Source organism: Alligator sinensis, unplaced genomic scaffold (genome assembly GCF_000455745.1).
Source record: "Alligator sinensis unplaced genomic scaffold, ASM45574v1 scaffold962_1, whole genome shotgun sequence".
NCBI classification, from domain to species: domain Eukaryota; kingdom Metazoa; phylum Chordata; order Crocodylia; family Alligatoridae; genus Alligator; species Alligator sinensis.
The window spans coordinates 411063-435469 of NW_005842404.1; the positions used below are offsets into that span (position 1 = coordinate 411063).

General features: G+C 40.4%; 1 protein-coding gene across 3 annotated transcripts in view; it reads right to left on the reverse strand.

Annotated features, from left to right (window-relative positions):
* Positions 1-24407, reverse strand: part of ARMC2 (armadillo repeat containing 2) — a 171180-nt gene that overhangs the window by 116145 nt on the left and 30628 nt on the right. For all 3 annotated transcript variants that reach the window (XR_001358542.2, XM_025211402.1, XM_025211403.1), the window contains exons 6-8: positions 17793-17869; positions 8785-8877; positions 2385-2560 (exon numbers count right to left, since the gene is read on the reverse strand). Coding sequence is in view for 2 of the 3 variants with exons in the window: in XM_025211402.1 (XP_025067187.1) it covers positions 2385-2560; positions 8785-8877; positions 17793-17869 (346 nt within the window). In the remaining variant the exon portion in view is untranslated. The remainder of the gene's footprint in view (positions 1-2384; positions 2561-8784; positions 8878-17792; positions 17870-24407) is intronic.

Below are 24407 nucleotides of genomic sequence, written 5' to 3' on the forward strand. Positions count from 1 at the left end.
CACAGCAAGCCACATCAGGAAAGGCTGAAGGACCTGGGACTCTTCAGCCTAAAAAAGAGAAAGCCGAGAGGGGACTTGGTAGCAGCTTACTGCTACGTCAGGGGAGTATATCAGGGGCTCAGTGAACAACTGTTCACCAGGGTACCCTTGGGGAAAACAAGGAGTAATGGCCACAAACTTCTGGAAGACCATTTCAGGCTCAACATTAGGAAAAACTTCTTCACAGTCAGGGTGTCCAGACAGTGGAATAAGCTCCCTCCAGAGGTGCTGCAATCACCTACCCTGGAAATCTTCAAGAGGAGACTGGACAGTCATCTTGCTGTCATTTTTCCTACAGGGTGCAGGGGGCTGGACCCAGTGATCTTCCAGTCCCTTGCAGCCTTACAATCTATGACTAAGTTGCAGATGACACAGAAGTAGGAAGGATTGCAAGCACACTGGAGGATGACAGTGCAATTTACAGGATCTTGACAGTTTGGAAAGCTGGGCTGGAGCTAACAGGATGAAATTCAAGGCTGATAAATGCAGCATGTTACAGCTCATGAAGAATAATAAAAAATAAATACAAAATGGGTGGCACCTGGCTGGATGGCAAGACTACAGAAAAGGGTCTGGGAGCCTTAGTAGTCTGGGAATCTACATTGTCACAAAAGAACAACAAAAGAAGCATTAGGTACAAGACACGAAAGGTGATATTGCCTTTCTATTCAGAGCTAGTTAGGCCTCATCTACTCAGTACTGGTTAGGCCTCATCTAGATAACTGTGTGCAGTTTTGGGGTTCACATTTCAAAAAGGACAGAAGGAAGTTAGAGAGGGTCCCATAGGTAGGTGACAAAAAATGATAGAAAGGCTTGCAAGGCAAGTTGAATGAGAAAAGGTAGAAGGAAATAGGCATTTTTAGCTTGCAGAAAAGGAGCCTAGGAGTGGACATGACAGCAGTCTTCAAATATCCAAAGAGCTTTCCTAAATAGGGAAAACACCTTTTCTTTCTTGCTGCAGAGAGCAAAATGCGGACCAATGACTTGGAGCTGCAGCAAAATAGGTTTAGATTGGGTATTGGGAAAAACTTCTTCACTGTTAGAACAGTGAGGCAGTGGAATAGACTGCCTAGGGAAGTTGTGGACTGTCCACCACTGGATGTGTTCAAGAAGAGGTTAGATAAGCACTCGTATGGGTAGATTTGGGAGTACCTATGACTATATTCCACTACATGCTTCTGGGCTTTGCTAGTGGCCACATGGGGCCAGGAAGGATTTTTTTTCTCCTCCTGCCACCATAAGTGAGGGGTGGGGGTTGGGTTGCCTTCCTCAAGAACCATTGTCTGTTGGCTAGAGCCAAGACTGGGGATTTTGACTGGGGTGAACCAATGCTTCTGCTGGGACTTAAAGTTTCTGGCTAGAGGGTCTTACCACTCCAACTGCCATACTTGGGGTCAGGAAGGATTTTTTCCCCGTGTCAGACTGGTATGGAGGCTTTGCCTTCCTCTGTAGTAGAGATGTGGCCTTCTTGGATGTCACAAACACTTTTTTAACAACCTCTGAAGCAGCAAAATATTGGCCATTGTGGTCTCCTCTGCTTTCCTTGTAGCAAATTAGGGTGCTTATGTCTTGTGGCTGTATCAGGATTGACTGGGTAGTTTTGCTGTTAGGTTACACAATGGATTTACATAGGATCATTTAGTTAGGGATCGTATATAAGGGGGCTGGCCTAGATGACCTCTGGAAGTCCCTTTCAGCCGCTCTGCTTTTCTATGATTTTATGAGATGTAGCAAAACTGTTCCAATTTTAACCCAGCTTCACCTGCATTTAAAGCTGGGGCAGTTTAGCTCAATTGTATCACTAAAAGCTCATGCACACGTAACACCTGTTGCATGCTCCTGAGCATCATTACCTGCTCCTTTTACAAGACAGTCCAAGTGTATTTTTCTTCATGCCCATGTGTCCATTTTGAGCATAACATAATAGGGCACCCACCTCAGTTGAGGTCCCTGAATAATATTTAAATAAATAAATACTATATAATAATTAGTCAAGAGAATGAGATACTATTCCTGGATCTGTCACTGACTAAATGAACTGGCCTCTAACAAATAACTTAATCTCTCTGAGTACTTCAGTGTTCCCATATGGGAACAAGTTTATTTACCCACTTTTAAAATCACTTCACATCCTCAGATAAAGGTACTTTAAATCAAGTATTATTAAAAATGTAACTTATTTTTGAAGTTTAGTCTTTGGTTCTTAGCATATTGAAGGCTACTAATAGTAAAATAAAGAATGTAACATTTGATACAAAAAAAAAAAAATGATTCACAGATACGGTATGTTAATTATTGAATTCTAACATGTTACAAACTAGTATTTAAAAAAAACCAAAACTTACAGCCAGAATAATTTTTGCCAATTTCAGGCACAGTGGGTCTGAACCAATGTCAACCAGCTTATATAATGTCTTCAGAAGCACAGTTCTTCTTTTAAATCTCTTTCCTAGCATATGTCCTTCTTCCAAGGCTTGATAGAGACTGGTACAGGCAAGGCAGAGCTTTTCTATATTGTCTTCTATTTGGGTGGAGAAAGTAAAAGTTAACCATTATAGACAAAACACAGATAAATGTTTGCATAATGGCACAAAAAATAAATCTTCCAATAAATCTCTTAGGATTCTGGCCTGTTAATAAAAGTATTGACAGCATTTGCTGGACCACAAAACATATTTTGATGTTGTTGTTGGTTTAAAAACAGTAGCTCCTGTTAAGCCAAGTGATTCGTAGAGCCAACAATGACATCCATTTACCTCGTCTTATTTGAAGATAAGACGATAATGAAACATATTTTTACTTTTAATAATTAGACTAACCAGATACCAGGTATGAACCTTGGAGAATCTCGATGGATTCACTGAAGAGCTCTGCCAAATGTTACAGGCAAAAACTAAATAAATAAATAAATAAAAAAAGGACAGCTGAGGAACATTATTCTAGCTACAAATCCACCCCAAAGGACATCCTATACCAGCTGCTGTTAGGGGTTCAAGTCTGAATTTATAGGCGAGATCCTGAACACACAGAAGAGGCTCAAAATGTACTCAAATAGAGCTTTGTTTCTAAAATAACAACAAAGAAGAAAGCCTGCAAACTACCAAAAAAATCTACACCCTCAAAAGAACACAAATACACATTGATAAAAAAGAATAAAAGGCCACATCTATTCTCTAAAAATTAAATATTTTGTGTCTGAATTACTAGCTTTCTTTTGTTTTGCTTTTTTGCTTGCAGGCTACATCAGTAAGGTACATAAAGTACACTATAAGCTTACCTGAGATACTGCCATTATGAGTATCTACTGCATTTCTCAACACAGACATACTACTGTAATACCAATGTGGACAGCAGGTAGCTCAAGCAAATCTATATTACTAGAGAATTATAAAGAATTTTAAAGAAATGTCATGCTATATTTGAGGCTTGCCAAACTATCCTATGTAAACATACTGGACGGGTAGGTGATTTTCAATATTTTTAAAAATAAAGGGGTGATTTGTATATTTTATTTGCTAAATAAGTTTAAAAATCCCCATGAGCCACACAAACTAAGATCTTAATTTTTGTTTGTTTTTTATTACAATGAATTTAGTATTTGGGAGAGGTGGTTGACTAGCAAAGAAAATACATGAGAACTTTACTTAGCCACCAGACTTAATAAAAAATTATGATTAAAAATAAATAAAACCACTGATTATGTTTAGATTATAATAATTTTAATAAGCCTAAGAGGAAATTTGAATTTAATATAAAATATGTTTAGGTTTAACATTTCTTAAAACATTTAATTGAAAAGATACATGCTGAAATTGTAAGACTATTAAAAATCGGGTTACAGGTTGCATGCTTTTTCTATATAAAGAATGAATCAGAGGGAAAACAGGTACCTTCTGAGGTCAAATAATACACACTAGGCTTTAAACTATATTAAAGGACTAATGTTGCAGGCAGATGTACTATTGGGTGCAAGAGATGGGAAAGTCATTACAGGTACTGTAGCTCACCCTCTGATTACAGGAAACACCATTATGTACCTCGCTGGCATCATACGCTAAGCCCGCCTGTGTGGTCTCATACTTCTATTTTATAGCTTCTCCCTATCTGAACTGTGCTAAATTCTGTTTGAAAATTTCTGTAGAAGTTTATGCATCTAAAACATTTAAAATCTGTTCTGTTTAATAAAAATAATGTTATATGCTGTTTTGTGCATGCAGTTAAATTCCAGTTACTATCCTGGTGTCAAGCAAACACATTAATCATGAATAGAAATGAACTGTCTGGAAATAAGCAATATCTTGTCATAACCCAAAGGTATGATTTTGTGTGTGCTTCGGCACTAGAATTATTCCTGCTAAATTGCAGCTTCGTTGCACGGTGGAGTTTTCTGCTGCAGAGGAGAACCCCAGTGCAAGGGAGAAGTTCCCACCAATTTGTAGCTTCCTTGGCAGGGTGCACTGCTCAAGTTGCAAGAGAAATGCATGGTGCAAAGGATTTCCCGCCACCCGCATGCAAATTTGTTCTTCGCTATTGGCTAGTTCTAAATTATTCCCACGTGGCGGCTAACGATTGACCTGCTAGCCGTATAAGAGGCTTGAGCGGTTTCCGCCCAAGCCGAAGAGGACTCCACATCCATCTCGTGGGGACTCTGGGTACACGGCAGGGAAATAAAGACCCCTGTGTGAGATTCAGAGGAGCTTGGCAACCTGATCCACCGCCCACCTCTTCCTGTCTTCTAGCGACAAATTTTATGACGTATCTACGAGTTTCCGATTTTGGTGGCGCGCTTACCCGGGGCATCCGGAGCTCTGTTTCCGTGGAGCCTAGCAAACTCCACGTGACCGTTCGTGTTGTCTTTGTCTGTAACTGCAACTCAAGCAAGTTTTCCAGCCTGCACCGCAACCATCTCCGGTGTAAGTAAACAATCTTTAAATCTACCGCTACGAGTCCGTGCCTAATTCTAGCGTGTCACCCATTCTCTCTGACCCCGCGTGCCCGGGCTGCTGGCCACAGCCCGCGCAGAGCATGAAAAAGGACCCAGCTCGCGCCCGGCCCGCACATATCTCATTTAGTATTTTTTAATATATTAACATTTAAAATTAGTATGAATCTGCCAATATTAAGCAATATATGTAATTATTTAAATAAATGATAGTTACAGTGTACCCTCCTGCACATGAAAAAGATGCATGAAATCTAGGAAATGTACCAAATCTCTGTTTAACTGTCATCAGGATGCTTTAATAATTTAACCAAACAATGAAAATACACCTTTTTTAAAGAAAGTAACTGAAGTACAGTCAAAGAAGTCAATTAAAAATCAATTAATTAAATTGAGGCTTTCCACTTTCTGATTTAAATCAATACACACTTTTGCCCTCAAAACGGGACCCTCTCTTGCAGTATCAGTGTCGCATCAATACATTTCAACTTTAGTCTAGGTAAGTAACAACATAAGATTATCTCTTTGGTCTCCCTCTTGAGAGAATCAGTAACAATTGTGGCAACAATATCTATCCTGTGGGTAGCTGTCCATTAAGAATTGGACAAAAACCATGAATTCATTTCATGTAAGTGGAAGACTTCTGCAATTTTTCCATTGCAAACTTTTACAGTTCATATAGTGACTTGTCTACAAGTGAAAAAAACATGACCTACTTGCTGTGAAAATGTCAAAGCTAAAAAGTTTTTCTACATACAATTTTATAGTTAATGTAAAGATTTAAGGAAGTTTTAGAACTTCTTACTTAGTGTGCATTTTACACACTCCCCAGTCAGTTACTTTGGGTTATAACTGTAAAACATTTATGTTCCTTTATGTAAGATGACCACTGGCATCAGTTCTTTATAACCTCTGTGCCTTTTGGTAGGTGATGGGAAATTTCACAGAGCCAGCCTCACTTCAGGTAGATCCTGGGAAGAACAGGCAAAACTACAATGACTACATACAAGATAGAACAAAGACTTGCACTTGTGACATGAGATGAAGCAAGGCCATCAACCTATTCCCACTTCTGCCAGGGGAGCAGGAGTGTCACAGAAGTGAAAATGGAAGTTATAGCTCAACAATAGCTACATTTCACTGCATGTCAAGAAGCTCAGAGAAAAAAAAAAATCCATAAAAAGTTCTTTTGCTTACCCCCCAACAACTGTTTTTTGTCCAAATGCCTATAGTTGCCTTTAGTGAGTAAAGCAGTATTTGTTTTGATCATGTAACAATCATATGAAAACAGAATGCCAATCACAGGAACTCGGCTGATAACTTCAGAATTAAAATCAGATTTCTTTCAAACAGAAACTGTTTTCTAGAAATATATATTCTGAAAAAGAGCCTGTTTATTAATATACTAGCAAAGTGCCCATCAAGAATGATGGGCGGGCAACAGAGACAGAGTGCCACCATGCACTGCCACCACTCTGTATCCGGCCACATGCAACCCCCCCACTGCTCCGTGTCCGGCCCCATTCACCCCCCCCACACCTGACACACACCCACCCACACAGCAGCCATATGCTACAGCCAGTGGGCGCTGCCCACGCCCCCCAGCCCTGTCCTCATGGCATCCTGAGGCCACGCGCCACGCCCCTCCCCCAGTGCCAGGAGTACCTGCCAGTTGTGGGCGGCAGGGCACACACGGTGTGTGGCTGCAGGGTGCTGGGTGGGGAAAGAGCACATGAGGTGCAGTCAGCGCCCATTGCCTTTACCACGTGGGGCAAGGCACACCCCCCATGCCTGCTTCCTGCACGGCACTCTGCAGTCACATGCCATGCCCCCCCCTCTGCTGTGAGCTACAGAAGGGGCATGGTGCAGGGGGGCAGGTGCACAGCTGCAGGCAGCCCTGAGGAAAGTGGGCAGAGGGATGTAGGCAGTGCCCACTGGCTGCAGCACATGGCCGCAGGGCAGGTGTTGCCCCTCATGGCCGCTCCCCACGCGGCACCCGGCAGCCATGCAACCCGTGCCTGTGTTTTGGTGCACCTGGCATGTCGGGGGGTGGCAAGTGTGGCATGCAATGTGGGGTGTGGGGTGTGACCCCGCATGGCTGGTCCCCACAGTGGGGAGAACAGCCTGGCCCCGCCTGCCTCAGCCCTCACCTCCGCCTGTCTGTCCTAAGGCTCTAGGCCGCACATATGGACAGACAGACAGAAACGATAAGGCTTTTATTATATTAGAATTAACATGCAAAACCAAACACATTTCTTCAATAAATTTGTGTAAGATTAGCTGAAAGAATTTAAAGTACATGGCTGCCTACAACAGTAAACACTGTAGCATTACCAACAGATCCACTCATGGAATTAAAATGATAGAATTTCAATATTGGCGTACAAATAAATACTGTAATTGTGCAGTGAAGAGCCCAAATAAAGGAAGTGCATCATGCAGCTGCAGAAGGGGTTGATTCCATTATTCTAGCATTAATCAACATGAATAGTCAAGAAACAGCAAGACTGTTATTATCAATGATTTGTAGCAATGTATTCAATTGACTGGTGGGAACAGACTGAAGAATAATTTTTAAAAAAGGAAAAGTTAAGGTATTACGTTTAAAATGTTGAAGTTAAAAATTAAGAAAATACAAAATGTGTCCTTGTCCTTGCTCTACCACGTGAGACTATAGGTTCCACTCCATCTTTAAAAAATCTTTAGCTTGTATTGCAATGTCATCCTACCCTCTGCATCTTTCTAATTAACTGATTTAAATGAAGTCCCTCTAATTCCAGCAAGGAGAGAAGGAATTAGGCTGCAGTTTTCAAGCTTTCTAACCAATGTTTCATATTAATCAGCTGATGAAGTGTGCAGTGGTCCTAGAATGATTCCTGCACGTATGAAACAATTAAGCATTTTGTGCTTCATTTTCCATTCCCTCGTTCTTCATGTGGTCATTAGCATCTGTGCAAAGTTTGTGAAAAAAATTATCCTGATTCTCCAGCATTTTATATCCAATAATGTACAGTAACCTGCCTGTGTAGGATAACAAGGGTTTCTAAATATACCTCAAAGGAAACCATTGTATTTAATAAAAATCCATTAAGGAAGGAAACTAAGATTTTTAAGAGCTTGTCTTCCATCTACAAAAGTGACAAAATTCAAGGTTAAGCCTTCCAAACCCATTTTCAACTACTATTTTGTACCAACATTACTGATCATTACAAAGCTTTCCAAGACACCCAAAATTTACAACTATGAGTCATACTCCAGTGGAAGCTTTAATTCCGATTTGCTCCCTTATAAATTTAATTCAGGCCCTTAACCCTTTGTCTGTTCTCTATAAACCAGGGGTGTCAAACATACAGCACTCAGGCAGGATCCCATCCACAGCGAAGATACATCTGGCCCACCAGTCTACTGGCCACTGATGCTCCCCACTGCCACTGATGCTTGCCCCCTGGTTCTGGCCTGTAAGGAGCCTCGCAGTCCAGTTCCAGCCTAGGCCATGGACTATGGCTATGTGTAAAAGAATGAGCCTGTTGCAGCACATTTCTCTTCAGATAATCATAGACAATAGTCACACAGAGGAACCCCCATTTGGGTTTCTTGGAGTTAGACCTAGGGCAGTTCTGAGACAAATCTTTTTTATGTTGATAAGTTACTGAACATATGAACACCTTTAGGAATAACTTACCTAATGACTGTTAACTCATAAGAATAAGTGCCAGTAGTACTCTTCTGTTCTAACCTCTATTTCAGAAATATTGTAAAATATGTACTCACTATTATTGAATTATCCAAGAAGCCTTACTTACCACTCTCTAATTCACACAAAATTGGTAAAATCTTTACATTCCAGTAGTTTTCTTCCTCTTCCGATTCATTTACTTTTGAGTCATCCTTCAAACCTTCAAAGTACATTTAAAAGAATACATTAGGAAGACGATTTAACTGCAGCATGAATATAAAGTCAGAAATATTTTATTAAATCAGGTTAACTATGATAGTGCTCCATTTCACTAGCTTCTGAAAAGTCCACTTCATCCCAAATATGTATTTTTATTTAAAACTTTCTCAAAATTAATTAATTTTGATATCTTTCTAAAAGGTATAACTTTAATTCCAACGCATGCTAATGATTAAGTTTAAGACCTGATACAGGAGGTACTGGTTGAAATTCTATTGCATGTATTATGCAAATTAAGATAGATGGTCATAATTGGTTCTTCTGGCCTTAAAATATATATATCTATTCATTCAATTTCTAAAAAAATGTAGTATGTAAGTAGCTTATTATATGAATATAGCCTCAGGTCTTCTTTGAGTAGAAAGATATATTTCTGAAGCAGGACTGAAAAAAGAAAAAATTTTCATCCTAACTCAAAAATTTCACTCTTCAGATTGCTGCACAAAATCTGGCAGAATAATTTTGATTAGGAATAAACACAACACACACACACACACACACACACACACACACACACACACACACACACAAAAAGGGTTTACATAGCCTTAACTGTACTCATCTGATCAGATCACTCAATAGAGGGGACAGTAGTTTTAGGCTTGAGTGGGTAGTCAATATTCTGGGTCTTGTGGGTTGTTTCTGCTGGTGGACAAATCGTTAGGTATTTCTTTGATGGAATTCTGCTTATCTAAAAAGAATGCACACAAACGCCATGAACAGGGGTTATGTTCCTTCCAGGAGAATCACTGCTCTCCTAGTAGAAAATGCACGCATAGATTAATTCACTTTCTCCTGGAGGAAGCATGCCTCCTCCAGGAGAAAAAAATTTCCAGGTTCACACATGGAATATCTCTTAAGTGAGAGATTCTCTCCTGCCAGAACAAATGGCTGTACTGCTCAACTTCTCCATGACTGGGAGGAATGTCACCAGTTTGGAGAAGCATGGGAAGTCTTTCCCTGCCACTCCACTCCCCCTAGGAATGGGAGGACTGGAAAAGTCACTGCTTCCTACACCTTCCCCAAACTGGCATTACCCCAGCCTGAGGACAATGTTTAGAGCAGGGGAGACAGGATGGCTGCAGAATGAACACCTATACTGCTCCCTTTCCTGAAAATATTTCTAGCAGTGGAAATGAAAGCCTGTTCATACCCAGTCATGGTTTCCAGAACACAATAGGAATCAAACTGTAATAAGCTTCCTCTCTCACAGATAGGTCTCTTTCCAACAAAGACGCTGCTCAAAATGTTCCCTTTCACTTTCTATCAGTGCCCTGTTTTCAGTCCTTCCATGCTACCTGCCTGTCCTTCTAAGCAAAAATAGACTTACCTTTCAACCCTAGCAAATATTTAAAAACATACATCACACTGTTTGACTAGTGATCCATGAACACCACTGTTCTTTTATGCTATCCCTTCCCTAAATTGTCAATCTCTGTCTTGCAGTCTTCAGATTCTTTACCTGCACTAATTTTTGCAAGGATCTCCTGAAAATACTAATTCCTCTAATAATTACAAAGCTTATTTTAATCTCAAAACCCAGTGTGTTCATTACCAATTGGTAGCCATTTGATATTGTAGCAATATTGTTCTTTAACTTAAATAGCTGTTCTCCCTTCCTGATAAATTTACCGTGCAAATATTTATACAACATAATCATATCTACTCTCATCCTTCATTTTGCTAAACTAAACAAACCAACCTTTTATTCTCATCTCCATTTCCTTACCTAACCTAGTAACCTTTCCTTACATATGTTCCAGTTGAATCTTTCTCCAAAAGTTACCAAAACTGTCTACCGATACTTGCTCTTGTCTCTGCTAAGTAAGCCCCACTTAATACATGGTACAACTGCATTAACCTTGTTATGGCTGCTTCATGCTGATGATGTATGGTTGTCCTACAATCAACCTGTATACCTGCGTCCTTCTCTTCCTTTTTTGCCTCCAGTCCACGACTGTACCCTTTTACAGCCAAAGTTCTAGTACTTAGCCCCTAAGTGCATGACTTTGTACTTTACAGTATTTAACTTCATACTATTTCTACTGCTTCACTCCAGAAGGTATTCTAATTCTTTCTGTGAAATAATCGAATCTCCTCCACACCAGAAATATCCCTCATCTTTGTGTTATCTGCAAATTGCTTAAGTATTCACTAGCTCACGCACTAATGTCACTAATGAAAATGACAAGCAGGATGGGTCCCAAGACGTCTTTGAGGAACACCGCCATTTTGAAGCATGGGGGCATGGGAACGCTGACATGCGAGAAGCTCCACATGCTTTAATTAGAGCAGCGCTCAGAGCCGCTCTAAATAAAGTCCATGTCCCCCCTTTCCCGCCGAGCACATGTATAGATGCCTATCCTTATTAACAGCAAACAACTTCCTAATACTATATGGTAAGAGCATAATAAACAGGAAAACAAGATAATGCGATTGGGGCACTGGCCTCTGCAGCTAAGAGTGCAGAACTTACACAGACACACTCAATACACAATACCTCTCCCCCCTAAATAATGTCCAGTAGTCCTGTAAACATTTGGACTGGATGGTGACCTGTTTTGCGTGGCCCTCTTCAGAAGTAACAGAATTTCCACTAGCAACAGAAGTAGGTTGCTTTGGCTTTACTAAAGTAGCTTCAGCAACTGGAAGTGTTGATGGGTCTGAAACAGCAGCTGCTGCACTTGTCAGAATTGTTTCCACTAGTGCTACAATGCCTTCTGGTGTTGCAGAGGTCACACATTGTCCGAGACTTGACCCTGCATGTGGTCAACATGACTGCAAAGTGTCTTTCCATCTGATGTCTGGGTCTTAAATGATACTGGCCCTGTAGCCCCAAGGACTGATGCAGGCATCCACTGTGGCCAAGTTGCATACTTTTGGATGTATACAGGTTCATCTGATTCAAAGGTCCTTACAGGTGAAACATCAGGGTTTCTTGGAGAACTGGATTTCTTGCCTTATCTGGTATTCAGCTACCACATCTTGGTGGAGCCAATACAAGCAAGTTTTCAGCTGGCGATAGTAGTTCCACTTCTGCAGGGCCATGACGTGTAGTAGCACATGGAGTTACAACCTATTGTGTAAGAAATTAGCTAATTGTTGGTTCCAATCACCATCAACAATTTACTTCAAGGCATCATAGTAGTTTGGACCATCTGTTTGGTTTGGCCATTTGCTGACAGGTGGAATGGTGCAGATATTGTGTGACAGAGCAATGGCATCTACCTGGAGAGGAGGATTCTAGCATCAGAACTTCAGAGAGAGAAGGAACAGTGAATTCAGAACACGATAATGGTACACAACTCAATGCATCTTCATTAGCTATTGACACTCCACGGCAACGTTGAAATTCACAGTAACTTGCATTTAAAATAAGGACCAACGAGGCATATGTGGTGAAATGATTCTTGGTCCATTCTTGGTGAATAACCCGAGCAACAGTTTATGATCTGCCACAGTTGTGAATCTCTGGCCATATACAGTCACGGGATTTCTTAATCCCAGCTATGACTATAAGAGCTTCTCTATGTATTTGGACATAATTCCTCTCAGTTTTATTCATAGTCATGAAAGGTAGGCAATGGGAGCTTTACATCCATTTTTCTGCAGGTGGTTAAGGAAAGCTCCCACTCCATATGGTGAAATACTGCAAGTAAGCAGAAGTGTTTTCTCCATGTCATAAAGAACTAGCATACTGTCAGATGACAGCAATTGCTTCACATCATTGAAAGCCTGGTTATGTAGTTTAATCCATTTCCATGCAGCATCTTTATTAAAATAATGCAAAAGCTCAGCAACTGCAGCCTTGTTTTTTAGGAAAGAATGGTAGAAATTAAGTAGACTCAGGAACACTTGCAGTTTTGGCTTATTCTTAGGTGTTGGAGCCTTATGAATAGCTTCTACCTTTGCATCCATTGGATGAATTCTGGTTACATCAACTTGGAACCCCAGGAACTCCACACTGGTTACTCCAAAAGCACATTTGCTCTTTCTTGAGTTTCAGAGCAGCATTGGAGATACAGTATAACACTTCTCACAGTCGGAAAACTAATTCCGACATGGACCCTGCTCCAGTGAGGACGTCATCAAAATATGGCATTATCCCCTTATGACCTTCAAATTGGTTATCCATAACCTTTGGAAAAACTCCTGGTGCAATGTTTATTCCAAATTGTAAGCACTTAGCTCAAAAGGCTCCCTTATGTGTAATGATTTTCTGAGCATCAGTGGTTTGATCATCCATAGGGAGTTGTTGATATGTTTGGGCCAAATCTAATTTAGGAAAACCTTCCCTCTAGCAAAAGTAGTAAGGAGGTGGTTTATTGCTGAAATCTGGTATGGGTATTTCTGTAGTGCCTTTTTAATAGTACACTTGTAGTCAGCACATAATCAAATATCAATGTTTGGCTTCATGGTCGGTACAGTGTGAGAAACCCATGTTGGATTTAAGTTTGTGGAATAAGATACCTTAGAAGCAAGTCAATCAATCTTTGTGTCAAAGTTTTGGATGAAGGGTGAAGGCAACATGTCAAACTGGAGCCAGACTCAGATCCAATGTAAATGACACAGGCTGGCCCTCATAGGGAAGGACCACTGGAATTCACATCAAAAGTGTACTGTACGGCAGCTCCTTTAATCTTGCAGTTTCTCCCGCATGTCCCCCTGCTGCTGATTGATGGAAGGGCTCTGCAGCTCATCCCTAATAGGTGGGGAGGTGAAAACCACGGTTTTAAACATGCTATGTTTTTTGCCTCCTGCTGCCGATTGGTGGAGGGACCCCTGTGGCCCCACCATTGTGCAGTTGACCATATAGGCACTGCTGACTGGATGCTTAGATTTCCCTTGAATGGAGTGAAGCAGCTTTATATGCAAGGAATTCTTATAGAGCCATGGCAAACATTAAGTTATTCTTTGCAAGAAGTCTGCATTGTAGGGCTTTGTCTCAAACCCCATATGCAAGATGATCTCTAAGAGACCCAAGGCTGATGTCAAAATTACAGTTCTCAGACAATTAACACAAGACTGCTATCTATGCAGCAATTCCTTCCTCTGGCAACTGATTTTGTTAGTTGAAATGAAACTGGTGCATGGTTTCAGATAGGAGTGCAAAGTGATTTTTTAGGGGTGTAGGTTGTAGCCGTGTTGGTCTAAGAACATAGGCAGACAAGGTTCTTTGGGTGAATCTGATATCTTTTATTAAACCAACTTAAGTAGTTGGAAAACTATTTTTAAGCAAGCTTTCAGGTTCAAAAAACCCTTTGCCAGGCTAAGGAAGTTTCAGCAGTTGGTGTGACTAATCACTAAAAGTGATTTTTTAGCAATTTGAGGATCTTGTGGTATGACTTGTTACAGGGTTTGGCTAGGGATACAAGGGAATGAGTAATCTGAAAAGTCTTTGAGCCAATGAAGCTTAGCAGCACTGCAAAATTTTGGTTATCATTAGTAATTTTATTAGCTTATTAGTGGAGCAGTTATTTTCTAATGGTATAGTTACTTTCTGGCCTGCTGAAAAACTGAGGGAGAGATTTTCAAAATCACCTAAGGGACTTAGAAATACAAATCTCATTGACTGTAATTTTAAATCATGCTCCCAAATCCCTTCAGGCACTTGTGAGGAACTCACTCCTACCTCCCTCAGTAGTATTTTTTAAGGCAATGATCAGTTTGCTTTCACAACAATAGGAAAGGTTCACAGTGAATGTTTATTAAACAGAAATAGGCAATTTGGGGAAGACAAAATGTTCATATGTGTTCTTACTATTCAGTTTCAAGATATTTAGCATATTCTTTTAGTTAATGGTATATTTTAAAATTCTGAGAATTTTCAAACAAAGTATTTTGTCTCCTTGTAGTAATAATTATAAAATATTCTTAAATTTGATCCATTCTCTGGAGGAATACGACCAAATAGATTCCATACCAGGTCAGATCACTGCTAGTATACGAGAATCCTTAGCCGGCACAGTACCTGCAATCAATGGGAACTTTTCTTTTGACAATGGGTTTTGGATCAGTTGCATAGAGATGGTTTCTATTGCTCCCTTCTAATGGCCCTTGAATAGGGAATGTTCAGAGAGAATGGAAAAGGATGTAGCTTGAATGCTGATGTACACTTTTGCTATTCTCACCTGGTGGACAGTCTCTTAGAGCTGGCATCAAACAGATCTGAAAAATCAGCTCACTCCCAGCAACCTCCCTACACTCTGATGGTCAGAAACTGTATGCAACAAGGAGTGTGGGTCATTGTCTCTTGCAAATCTTCTGGAATATTACTGAACAGTGTTCAAAGATTATTTAAGCTATGTTATAAACCCATTTATTTTATCTCTAAGCTTTATTTAATCACTGAATCTATCTTATTATAATAACATTTACATAAGATTACTTTCAGTATTCATTTTTTTAAAATAAATGACTGGGAACAAAATTCATACATGACTGCTGAATAACAAGAAAAGAATTGTGAACGCTAGAGTATGTATACCTTTCATTAAGACAGTAGTACACAGATTAGAAACACTGGTTAATGACATTAGGTGCAAACTTACATAAGAGTTTGTCCAGCTCCTTCACTATATAAGTCTTAGCATAGCAATTATTTTACACACACAATGTGTCCTCTAATGAAAACATAAAAATTAAGATCTCTTCCTCAGGACAGTCTTTTGACCCATAAGTCACCATGTGTGTTAAGAATTATTTGGAGGGGTGAAATAAGGATAAAAGTTCATCTCTGATATACTTTGAAAAAACCAGTTTTTTCTGGACTTTGTAAACTGTGACTTTCTTTAAGATATACCCATTGAAAAATCTATTCAGAATATCTATTTCAAGGGATTATATAAAATAGTTGCTGCTCCCTGGGAAAAAGACTGGACAGTAAAAGTCTTGTAGGATTTGTATTAATTCCTTTGCAGACCTTTTACATTTCCTAAATGAAATGACCAGATAGTTTTGCTTGGGTTCCTACCAATCAACAGTTTATTTAATAAAATTCTCCACCAGAATTTGCAACAAAGAGAAAGAAGTCTCTGCTCTGGATAATGTAAGGGAGCCCAGATGAAATGTTAAAAGTTCATATTTCTGCTTCCTGCCACAGCATCTGCATGCAAATAAAATTGCCTGCTTTCCCTTTACGATTCTCACATATCATGCCTTAAGTTCATGCTGAGGCCTTCTAGTAACCATGCGCACTCATACCTTTATCCACCTGAGAAATCTCAACGAACAGGATTACTCATTTGTGTAGTTTTTTGCCAAAGTTCATACAAAACCAAAATATACTGTCAACCTAAAACTGGACTATTCAGCTTTCATTAGAGTAAAGAAAAAGATTTTTAAAATCACTCAGGTACATCAGAATAATACACCAATTGTGATAGCCACAACTTTTCTTTTTTTGTTTCCAAGATAATTCTTGTAACCTCGAACACGCAGCTTGTAATATGTAATATTAAATCCCAGAACAAAATTAGAAGCATCTAATGTTGTGATGCTGAAGAATAGTGACAATAAAGCTTTGCACTTTGCAAACTTGGGAAGTTTTGTTTTGTTTTTTTTAAGAAACTTGGTGAAAATGAGTAGCTGAAGTCAAAATACTGTAGTTGATCCTATATTTTTCAACTGTGCAAATTATGATTCAACAGGAAACAGATACTTAAAGCAAAAAGTTCAGCATGCTGAAGATTCTGCTGTCTCAACTGGTTCATAGGCCTCAACCACAGCTTTGCATTCTGGTCACAAAAAATTATATTATTAATAGGCCTATGCTTATTGGTTGCTGTTTTTAGCATATAAATACCAGAGCCTTAGCAACACCAAGCTTTAAAAAGCTGAGTCCTACCTTATTATCTTTTAGCCTCTTTACAGAATACCCACAGGCCACAGATATACCAAACTTAAGATAGTGTAGCTCTTCTCTTAAAAACTGTGGTTAAAAGTGTACAGATAAAATCATACTTGAAAAATGTTGATATCTCATTTGAATATTTTTGCACATAAATTGAAGTAAATGTATTTCTGAATTTATACTGGTATTCCACAACATACAGCTATTTAAAGATCAACCACGTATTTCACCTAACATAGATAAAAAATGGTTTCTTTTGTAAAGATAAAGGTCATTACATGCTTAATTTACATTACAAATAAAAAAGCCCTAGTAATCCACACAGCCTCTTTAATGGTGCAAATTAAGACACCTGTGCATATATAAAACATGAACCTAGAAAGCATTGACCATCTCCTATAAAACCTTGAGCGCTGTCAAGTACATTTGAAGTCAACAAAAATTGTAGGTGCCGATTACCTCACAGGTGGTACCTACAGTTTTCCATGATCAAACTTATAATCAATTAAAAATATATATAACTTTAGCAGCAAAGCAGCAGCTGTAGGATTATCAATCAGATTCTTAACTATAATAAGAATCTGTTATATAAACGGAATGAACCCACAACGGGAAAAAGCTGTATCCTTTGCATAGGTCCATTAACCTCAGTAGGAGTATATCAATTTCAAACAACTGAGGCTCTGTCCTAGGTATTAAATCTTTACATAGACTGGTTTGGTCTTTCTCAAGACCAAACAGAAAAATTAGCATTTGTAAATGACAAAGTGTTAGGAAGTCCTATTCAATGTCTCTGAAAATTAAGTTACTAAATCTCCAATATTGTCCTTTTAGATCCACAATGTTTTTAACAATTGAAAAAACCCACTATCCCACTGAGAGCAAAGAAAAGAAAACCTGGGGAAAAACTTAAGTTGGACGATTTATTTGTTCACTCTTCAAGTCAGCATATACAAAAAAGAAAAATGAGTAGGTGAAAGATTTTAAAATGGCATATGTTGTACCTTCTTGGTTTCCTGATTTACCCCAGTCAGTGTTGCTTGGACACGATGAAGCCCTGCCATGTTTTTTAATCTGATCACTGAAAGAAACAGAGACAAAAAATCTACTATAGGATAAATAACCAAAATGCTTCCTTCTCCAAACACCGTTAATATGAGATCAGTATGCTCTCCAATTAATAACTCAGTATCTTTTCATGATTTCGTAAGTAATTATTTTGTCCCTACATACAACATGCTACTTACATTTAGATATCACTTCCTTTAGTATTTAAAAAGAACCTTATGAAACAAAGACACATTTATACCACAAGAGGTCACTATTATGGAATGCAAAAACATGCATTTTTCTTTGAACAACAAGTAAAACTGAGAAGTGAAAGCAACAATAGCATGAACATTTTTCATTTGCATTCTGTGAAGCAAGATTTTTGTAAACTAAATCTGGACTCATTTTAAACTTTGCAAATTAAGTTTTTTACAGAGACTTACTATAATATATTCAATAAGAGTAATGAGTGTTTATAAAAATAATTCACTTAACAGATTTTATTAATACTATTCTTTAGAGACAGAAAAAAGACAATCGACTAACATTATTCAATGAAAAAAGTTATAAATTATAAATCTTCGCGAGAGCCAGCGCTCACTGCATAATAATTGTTCTTTTTTGCATCTACTAATCTGTACTACCTACCCCATTGCTTTGTAAAGCAATTTTATGGCTAATACTATGTTTTCATCTGAAAAGATTCTTGTTTATGTAATCAACTTTTGGGAAAAAGGAAACTAATACATGGGCATACTTGATTTCACCACTGTTGATAAAACTATTGTGTTTGCCTTATCTATCTACATACCCAGCACTGATATTTGGGAACAGACCAGTAGCAAGTACCCTTTAAAATTAAGATGCTAAGATCTTCCTTCTTTAAACTTTGCCAGAAAGGTTTTATAAGCAGGGATCCAGGTTTTCCATTTCCCAAGGAAAAACAGAGAAAACTACAGATTTCCCTTTTTTTAATCAGAGAAAACACAGATTTCTCCTTTTAGCAGAGAAACCTGTGGATTTCCTGCTTTTGCAAACAGCTTTGCAGACTGGTTGAGCTCCAGCCTGCAAAAGCTGTTTGTAAACAGGGCAGGAAACCCTAGCCCTGCCCAGAGGGGGAGGGGGAGGGGAGGGCCTGAGACTCTCAGTCAGTCACAGCTCCGCTTGGCTCAGTTCAGTCTCACTCTTCTCCTGAGACTGAGGTAAGTGGGGCTTGCAGGGGGCTGGGGGCCCCTCTGGCAGGGCTGGGGGGTTGCAGTTCATGGCTGTGGGGAGCAAGAAGCCGGCCCCACCCACACCTGAGCAGGCAGCAGCAGTGGGGGAACCAGTTCCATGCTGCTTCTGCTGCAGCTACCTGCTATTGGGGGAAGGGAGCTACAGACTTGGGGCCAGTGCTGGAGGGCAAGGCAAGGACTGTGGGTGGGGGGCAAGAGGCACAAGGGGGGGGGGGGCTAGCGCAGTGAAAGGCACCAGCAGGGTTGGGGGGGTGCTGCAGGGGGCTTTTAATTTTAATAATGAATTTTGGGGGTTTTGTCAGAGACTTTGTGATTTTTCGTAAGAGAATTTGTGATTTTTTTATCAGAGAAAACCAGGATCCCATAAGCAAGGTAGTGTAGCTCAATGTTTTCTGTTTTCAGCATACATTTTACTTAACACTTACCTTTTATAGCTCTCCTAGCAATACAAATCATTCTCTTAAATTTGCTTCTTACAGATAAGGTTTTACTAGTAAGACTACTGGACATATCTTATTTGTTAATGTGAGAAACACATGCTCTTAAGAAACACTTGGATGCCCATCTTGCTGGGATCATTTGACCCCTGATGACTACCTGCCCTTTGGGCAGGGGGCTGGACCTGATGATCTTGCTAGATCCCTTCCAGCCCTGATGTCTATGAAATCTATAAAATTTATGAATGCTCTAAAGTCTTAAGGTATAAAGTTAAATACTTGTTTAAAGCTAGGGACAGAATTTACACAGAAACCAGTATAAGTGAAACCAGTTCAAACCTGTAATATAAAAGAAGTTCAGTGCATCTAAACTGCTTCCAAACTGGTTGAAATTGGTTTAAGATGGATGGATGTAGTATCAGACTCAAGGCAAGGTTCTTTGGGTAGATGTGATATCCTCTGTTAGACCAACTAAACAGCTGGAAAAAAACACAGCTACAACCAACAACCCTGTATCAGACTTAACCGATTTAGGATAAATCAGCTTACTGAAAGCATCCCAGGATGCTCTGCACCTTCTGTGAAAACCTCCCCTCACAGGGTGGGCAGGCTAGGCTTGGTCCAAACTGTCTGCTCCAGGACCCACCAGCTTCTGGCCTGGACCCATGCAGGCAGATGGCTGCATTTATGGAGTCAAAAGTGAATGTGTGTTCACTTTCGTACTGGTTCAATTTATGCAGCTTAGACTTGCCTGTGAAGATTGAACTGATTCAGCCTCAGGCTTTTTGACCGTCTGTATTTAGCCTAAATAATTTGCTGAATTGGGGCCTAAATCCTGTCTGCCAGTCCAGACAGTAGACATAGGTCCTCCTAACAACAAATGGAGACAGAATAGAAGACAAAGCTCTTATAAAGTCACCCCCTAGAAAGAAAGTTTGCTAACTGACTGTGATCACTGATCAGTTAAACATTTCCAGAGCAATTACATTGTAAGGAAGCACCGTATTACCTATAGTTAGCCAGAGCTTTCTGCTTAAAGGATACCTCCTATAAGAATTCTAAAATCCACATTCTTACTTAGATTGTCTAGTAATTTGCTGTGCCTCATGGTGGTTTAGGTTAGGGTTGGAGTGTTTTATACTAGAGACATGATTTTCAACCTTTTTTTATTTATGGACTGCTAAAACATTTTGAATGAAGGTATAGACCCGTTTGAATTGTAAGTGTGGGTATTCACATACTTTTGATCGATCATAGTCATATTTTGTGGACCCCTTAGACCAGTAGTTATCAACCGGTAGATCGCGATTGACTGGTTGATCACGGAGCCTCTGGCAGTCGATCTCAGCCTGGGGGAGCACTTGTCTGGGAAAACCAGAATGTATGATAACCCTACATGTCCTCTTTTTTGGCCCTGTCCTCATGTCCAGGCAGGTTTCTGAAATGCTAGCAAATGTCTAGGTTTTTGCTTTGCCTCTGCTTTCCCAAGCTGGCTGCTTAGAGCTGGGAGCAGTGGTCAAGGTGACTGGCTGTTGGGGGTCATGTGATCTGCAAGCAGGCCCCAGCAAACTGCTCTCAGGTTAGACACAGATTGTCTGTCTGTCTGCACGCGTGTGCGTGCATGTGTGCACGCGTGTGCCTGCATGTGTGCACACAACGCATGAACAGCAGGGCTGGGGTGGGGAAAGGCTGCGGGTCAGGAGTGAGGGGCACCGGCAGTGCTGGGGGTGGGGGGAAGTGAGGATCAGAGGGAGGGCACAGACATATCACTGCCCCCTCAGTCACGTACCCCTTCTCCCCTCACTGGCACATCCCCCCCGCCCACAGGTGTCCTCTTTTTTTGGTACTAGAAATATGGTAACCCTATAAAGCGGGGCCCTGGCCAGGCTGGATGGTGAGACAATTGGAGCGCAGGTGGCTTGTCCAGGGGCGCAGGGGGGTTCCCACTGTTGCACACACCCTGGCAGAGGCCTGGGGGCACATGCCCCCCTGATCTCTGTGCAGGGTAGAGGTAGCTGCTGCTGCACTAGTCTTTGAACCCTGAGCCCCGCTGCAGCTGCCCCGAGAGTGGTAGGACACAACATGTGTCCCGCTGCCAGGCAGGCAGGGGGCGCAGTTCACATAGATCCTGGGTTGCACTTTAATTCTAAAAGTGATCTTGTGCTTAGAAAGGTTGCAGACCACTGCCTTAAACATAATCTGTGGACCCCACAAGTTGAAAATTGATTTACTGGAGGTATGCTTTTCTATTACAAAGAGTATATTCCCAAAACCGTAGAGTGCTAGGGGTTTTTGTGCATAATGCAGATAGTCTCTAAACTGTGCAAATGGTTTAGCCAGTGTATGGCACTGACTACCCCTTTAGGGAACCCATATTAATTGACTGTCTCTAACCTCTGTTCAATTGTTTTAGCCAGTGTATGACACTGACTGCCCCTTTAGGGAAATCATATTCATGCCAGAATAGCCTGAGTAGTATAGAATGGTATGTCAGACACCCAGCAAATGCACCTAGAACTATGTTGCAAAACTAGGCAATAGGGTTTTCAGGGGAGCCCACTGTGAGGTTACATAGAGGGCTTAATGGGCTATGCTGCAGTTTCTGAACCTAACCAGCATCCATGCAGTCTACCTTCAAACACTACCCTTGGCAGAAATTCAAGAACAATTTGTAGCCATGATGTTACTATCTATCTCAGTTAAAAGGGATGTGCCCTGATATTTCAAACAGCTAACAGGGGCTCTAACTTAATTTTCTGAAAGATAATAAATTACACATACTATGCACAGATGGGTATGTTGTGTGACAATTTTGAGAAATCTATATGGTTTAGAATATTTTTTCTGAGAGAATACAATCTCTTTTTATGTATCTTTACACATCTGCCAACTCGTTTTTGCTTTCTCTTGTCCTTTCACTTCCACATTGGGCTGAAGCAACAAGTGGTAATATGCCATGTGTCAGTGGGCAAGCAATGGCTGCATTAGCTCCTGCCACGGCTGCTCACCCGGCCACCCCCCCTCCCCCCCACTACTGCCACACCCTAATCCCTGCTTTGATGCTGTATCTGGGTCCAGACCAGGGGGCAGCAGGGTGAGTTTGTCACCTATTTACTGTAGCTATTTTGAGATGGAGCGAACAAAACAGACTCTGTAGTACGTGGAAGATCTCTTATACAGCAAGATGGAAATCTCTGGTCTGCAAAACATCCCCTTTCTGCATGTAGCTGCTGAAAAGCCAGTTAAAAAGACATACACATCTGAAGTCTTAAAAATAATCCATGCCCAAAGTCAGAAAGACTTGCTGTCCAGAAAAATGGAGAGGATGACAGGCTAGGATCCAGAATGACTTAGGAGAAACCAGAAAACTGGTCTAAAATTAATCAGATGATATTCAGTGAGAACAAGAGACAAAATAACTACATGCACAAAAGCATGCAATGATCATCTCAGCTGCGGTACTGCATAGAAGGGCTTAGGGGTTACAACAAATCATACACTGAATATGTGTCAACAGTGTGCTCTTGTTGCAAACCCCCTCTCCCCCCCCACCCCCCAGCAGCATACGAGGTTGTATTGCATGGTATTTGCAGTATTCTCTTGCAAATCAAGGAAAATGGATCTTCCATTCTATCTGGCACTGATAACAAAGGCTCTTCTGGAGTACTGAGTGCAGTTTTAGGTCCCACACTTCAAGGAAGATGTGGACAGTTTGGAAAGAGATGAGCAGAGAGTGACAAAAATGGATAAAGGTCTGGGAAATATGATTTATGAGGAAAAGCTGAAAGAACTAGGACCATTTTGTCTGGAGAAGAGAAGACTTAGGGGGAATTTGATAACAATATTTAAATGCCTGAAGGACAATTAAAAAGAGGATGGAGATATACTTTTCTCTGGGGCTGTAGGGGAGAGGGCTGGAAGCAATGGCTTCAAACTACATTGGAAGTAATTTAGGTTGGGGATTAGGAAGAACTTTCTGACTAAGAGGGTGGTTGAGTACTGGAACAGGCTAGTTAAAGTTAGGGAATCTCCATCCCTGAAAATTTTCAGGAGTAAGTTAGAGAGACACTTGACTGGGCATTTTAGTCAGGGATGATCCTGCCTTGAACAGGAGGCTGAACTAGGCAACCTCATGAAGTCCTTTCCAACTCTACTTTCCTATGACCTAAAGCTATACTGAGCTTCTGGAACAGGGCCTGCCTGGCCAGTCAAGGTGTATCAGGAGGACTCTTGTCATTCACTTTTATCAGTCTTCAATCCTTGATCTCTGCTTATTGCAGCATGAAAGGAAAGACATGGGTTAAGCTGAACTCCCAAAGCAATACAAGAAAGTGAGTGGATATAAGAGAGAATTGGCAGCTCTTGGAATAAAAACACTGATTTTTACTACCATCTCCCTGCTTAGATAGGCAATTTTTTTACCTTACCGTATCTCATTCAAAAAACTTGCGTGAGCAAAGGAGAGGGTCACATACTGGGCAAAAGACTTGTTTTTCAGTTATGAAATGGCTAAAAGTAGGTGCCCAACTCAAAGTCTGCACAACAATCTATACATATGGAACACACCCATGTGACACAGCTCTGCCCCAAATCTACACTAGGGAGACTAGAACCAGGTTGTGATCCTTAAAACGTGCCAAACTGTAACAATCTTGACATGGAAGTGGATAGTGAGCTCTGAAGACTGCACTTGAGGTTTCTGTACAAACATCTAAGGTGTCAAGTCCTCCTATTTATGGACACAAAATACCCCAAAGCTGTGCAGGTTTAGAGAGAGTAGCTGAAGGTAATGGTTCCTGGAGCTTCTAGGCCTCAAATGCTTTTTCCCTTCCAAGACTTATATCTATAATAGCATAATTTCAAAGACCCCAGAAAGACTATTTTGCAGCCTAAGTCT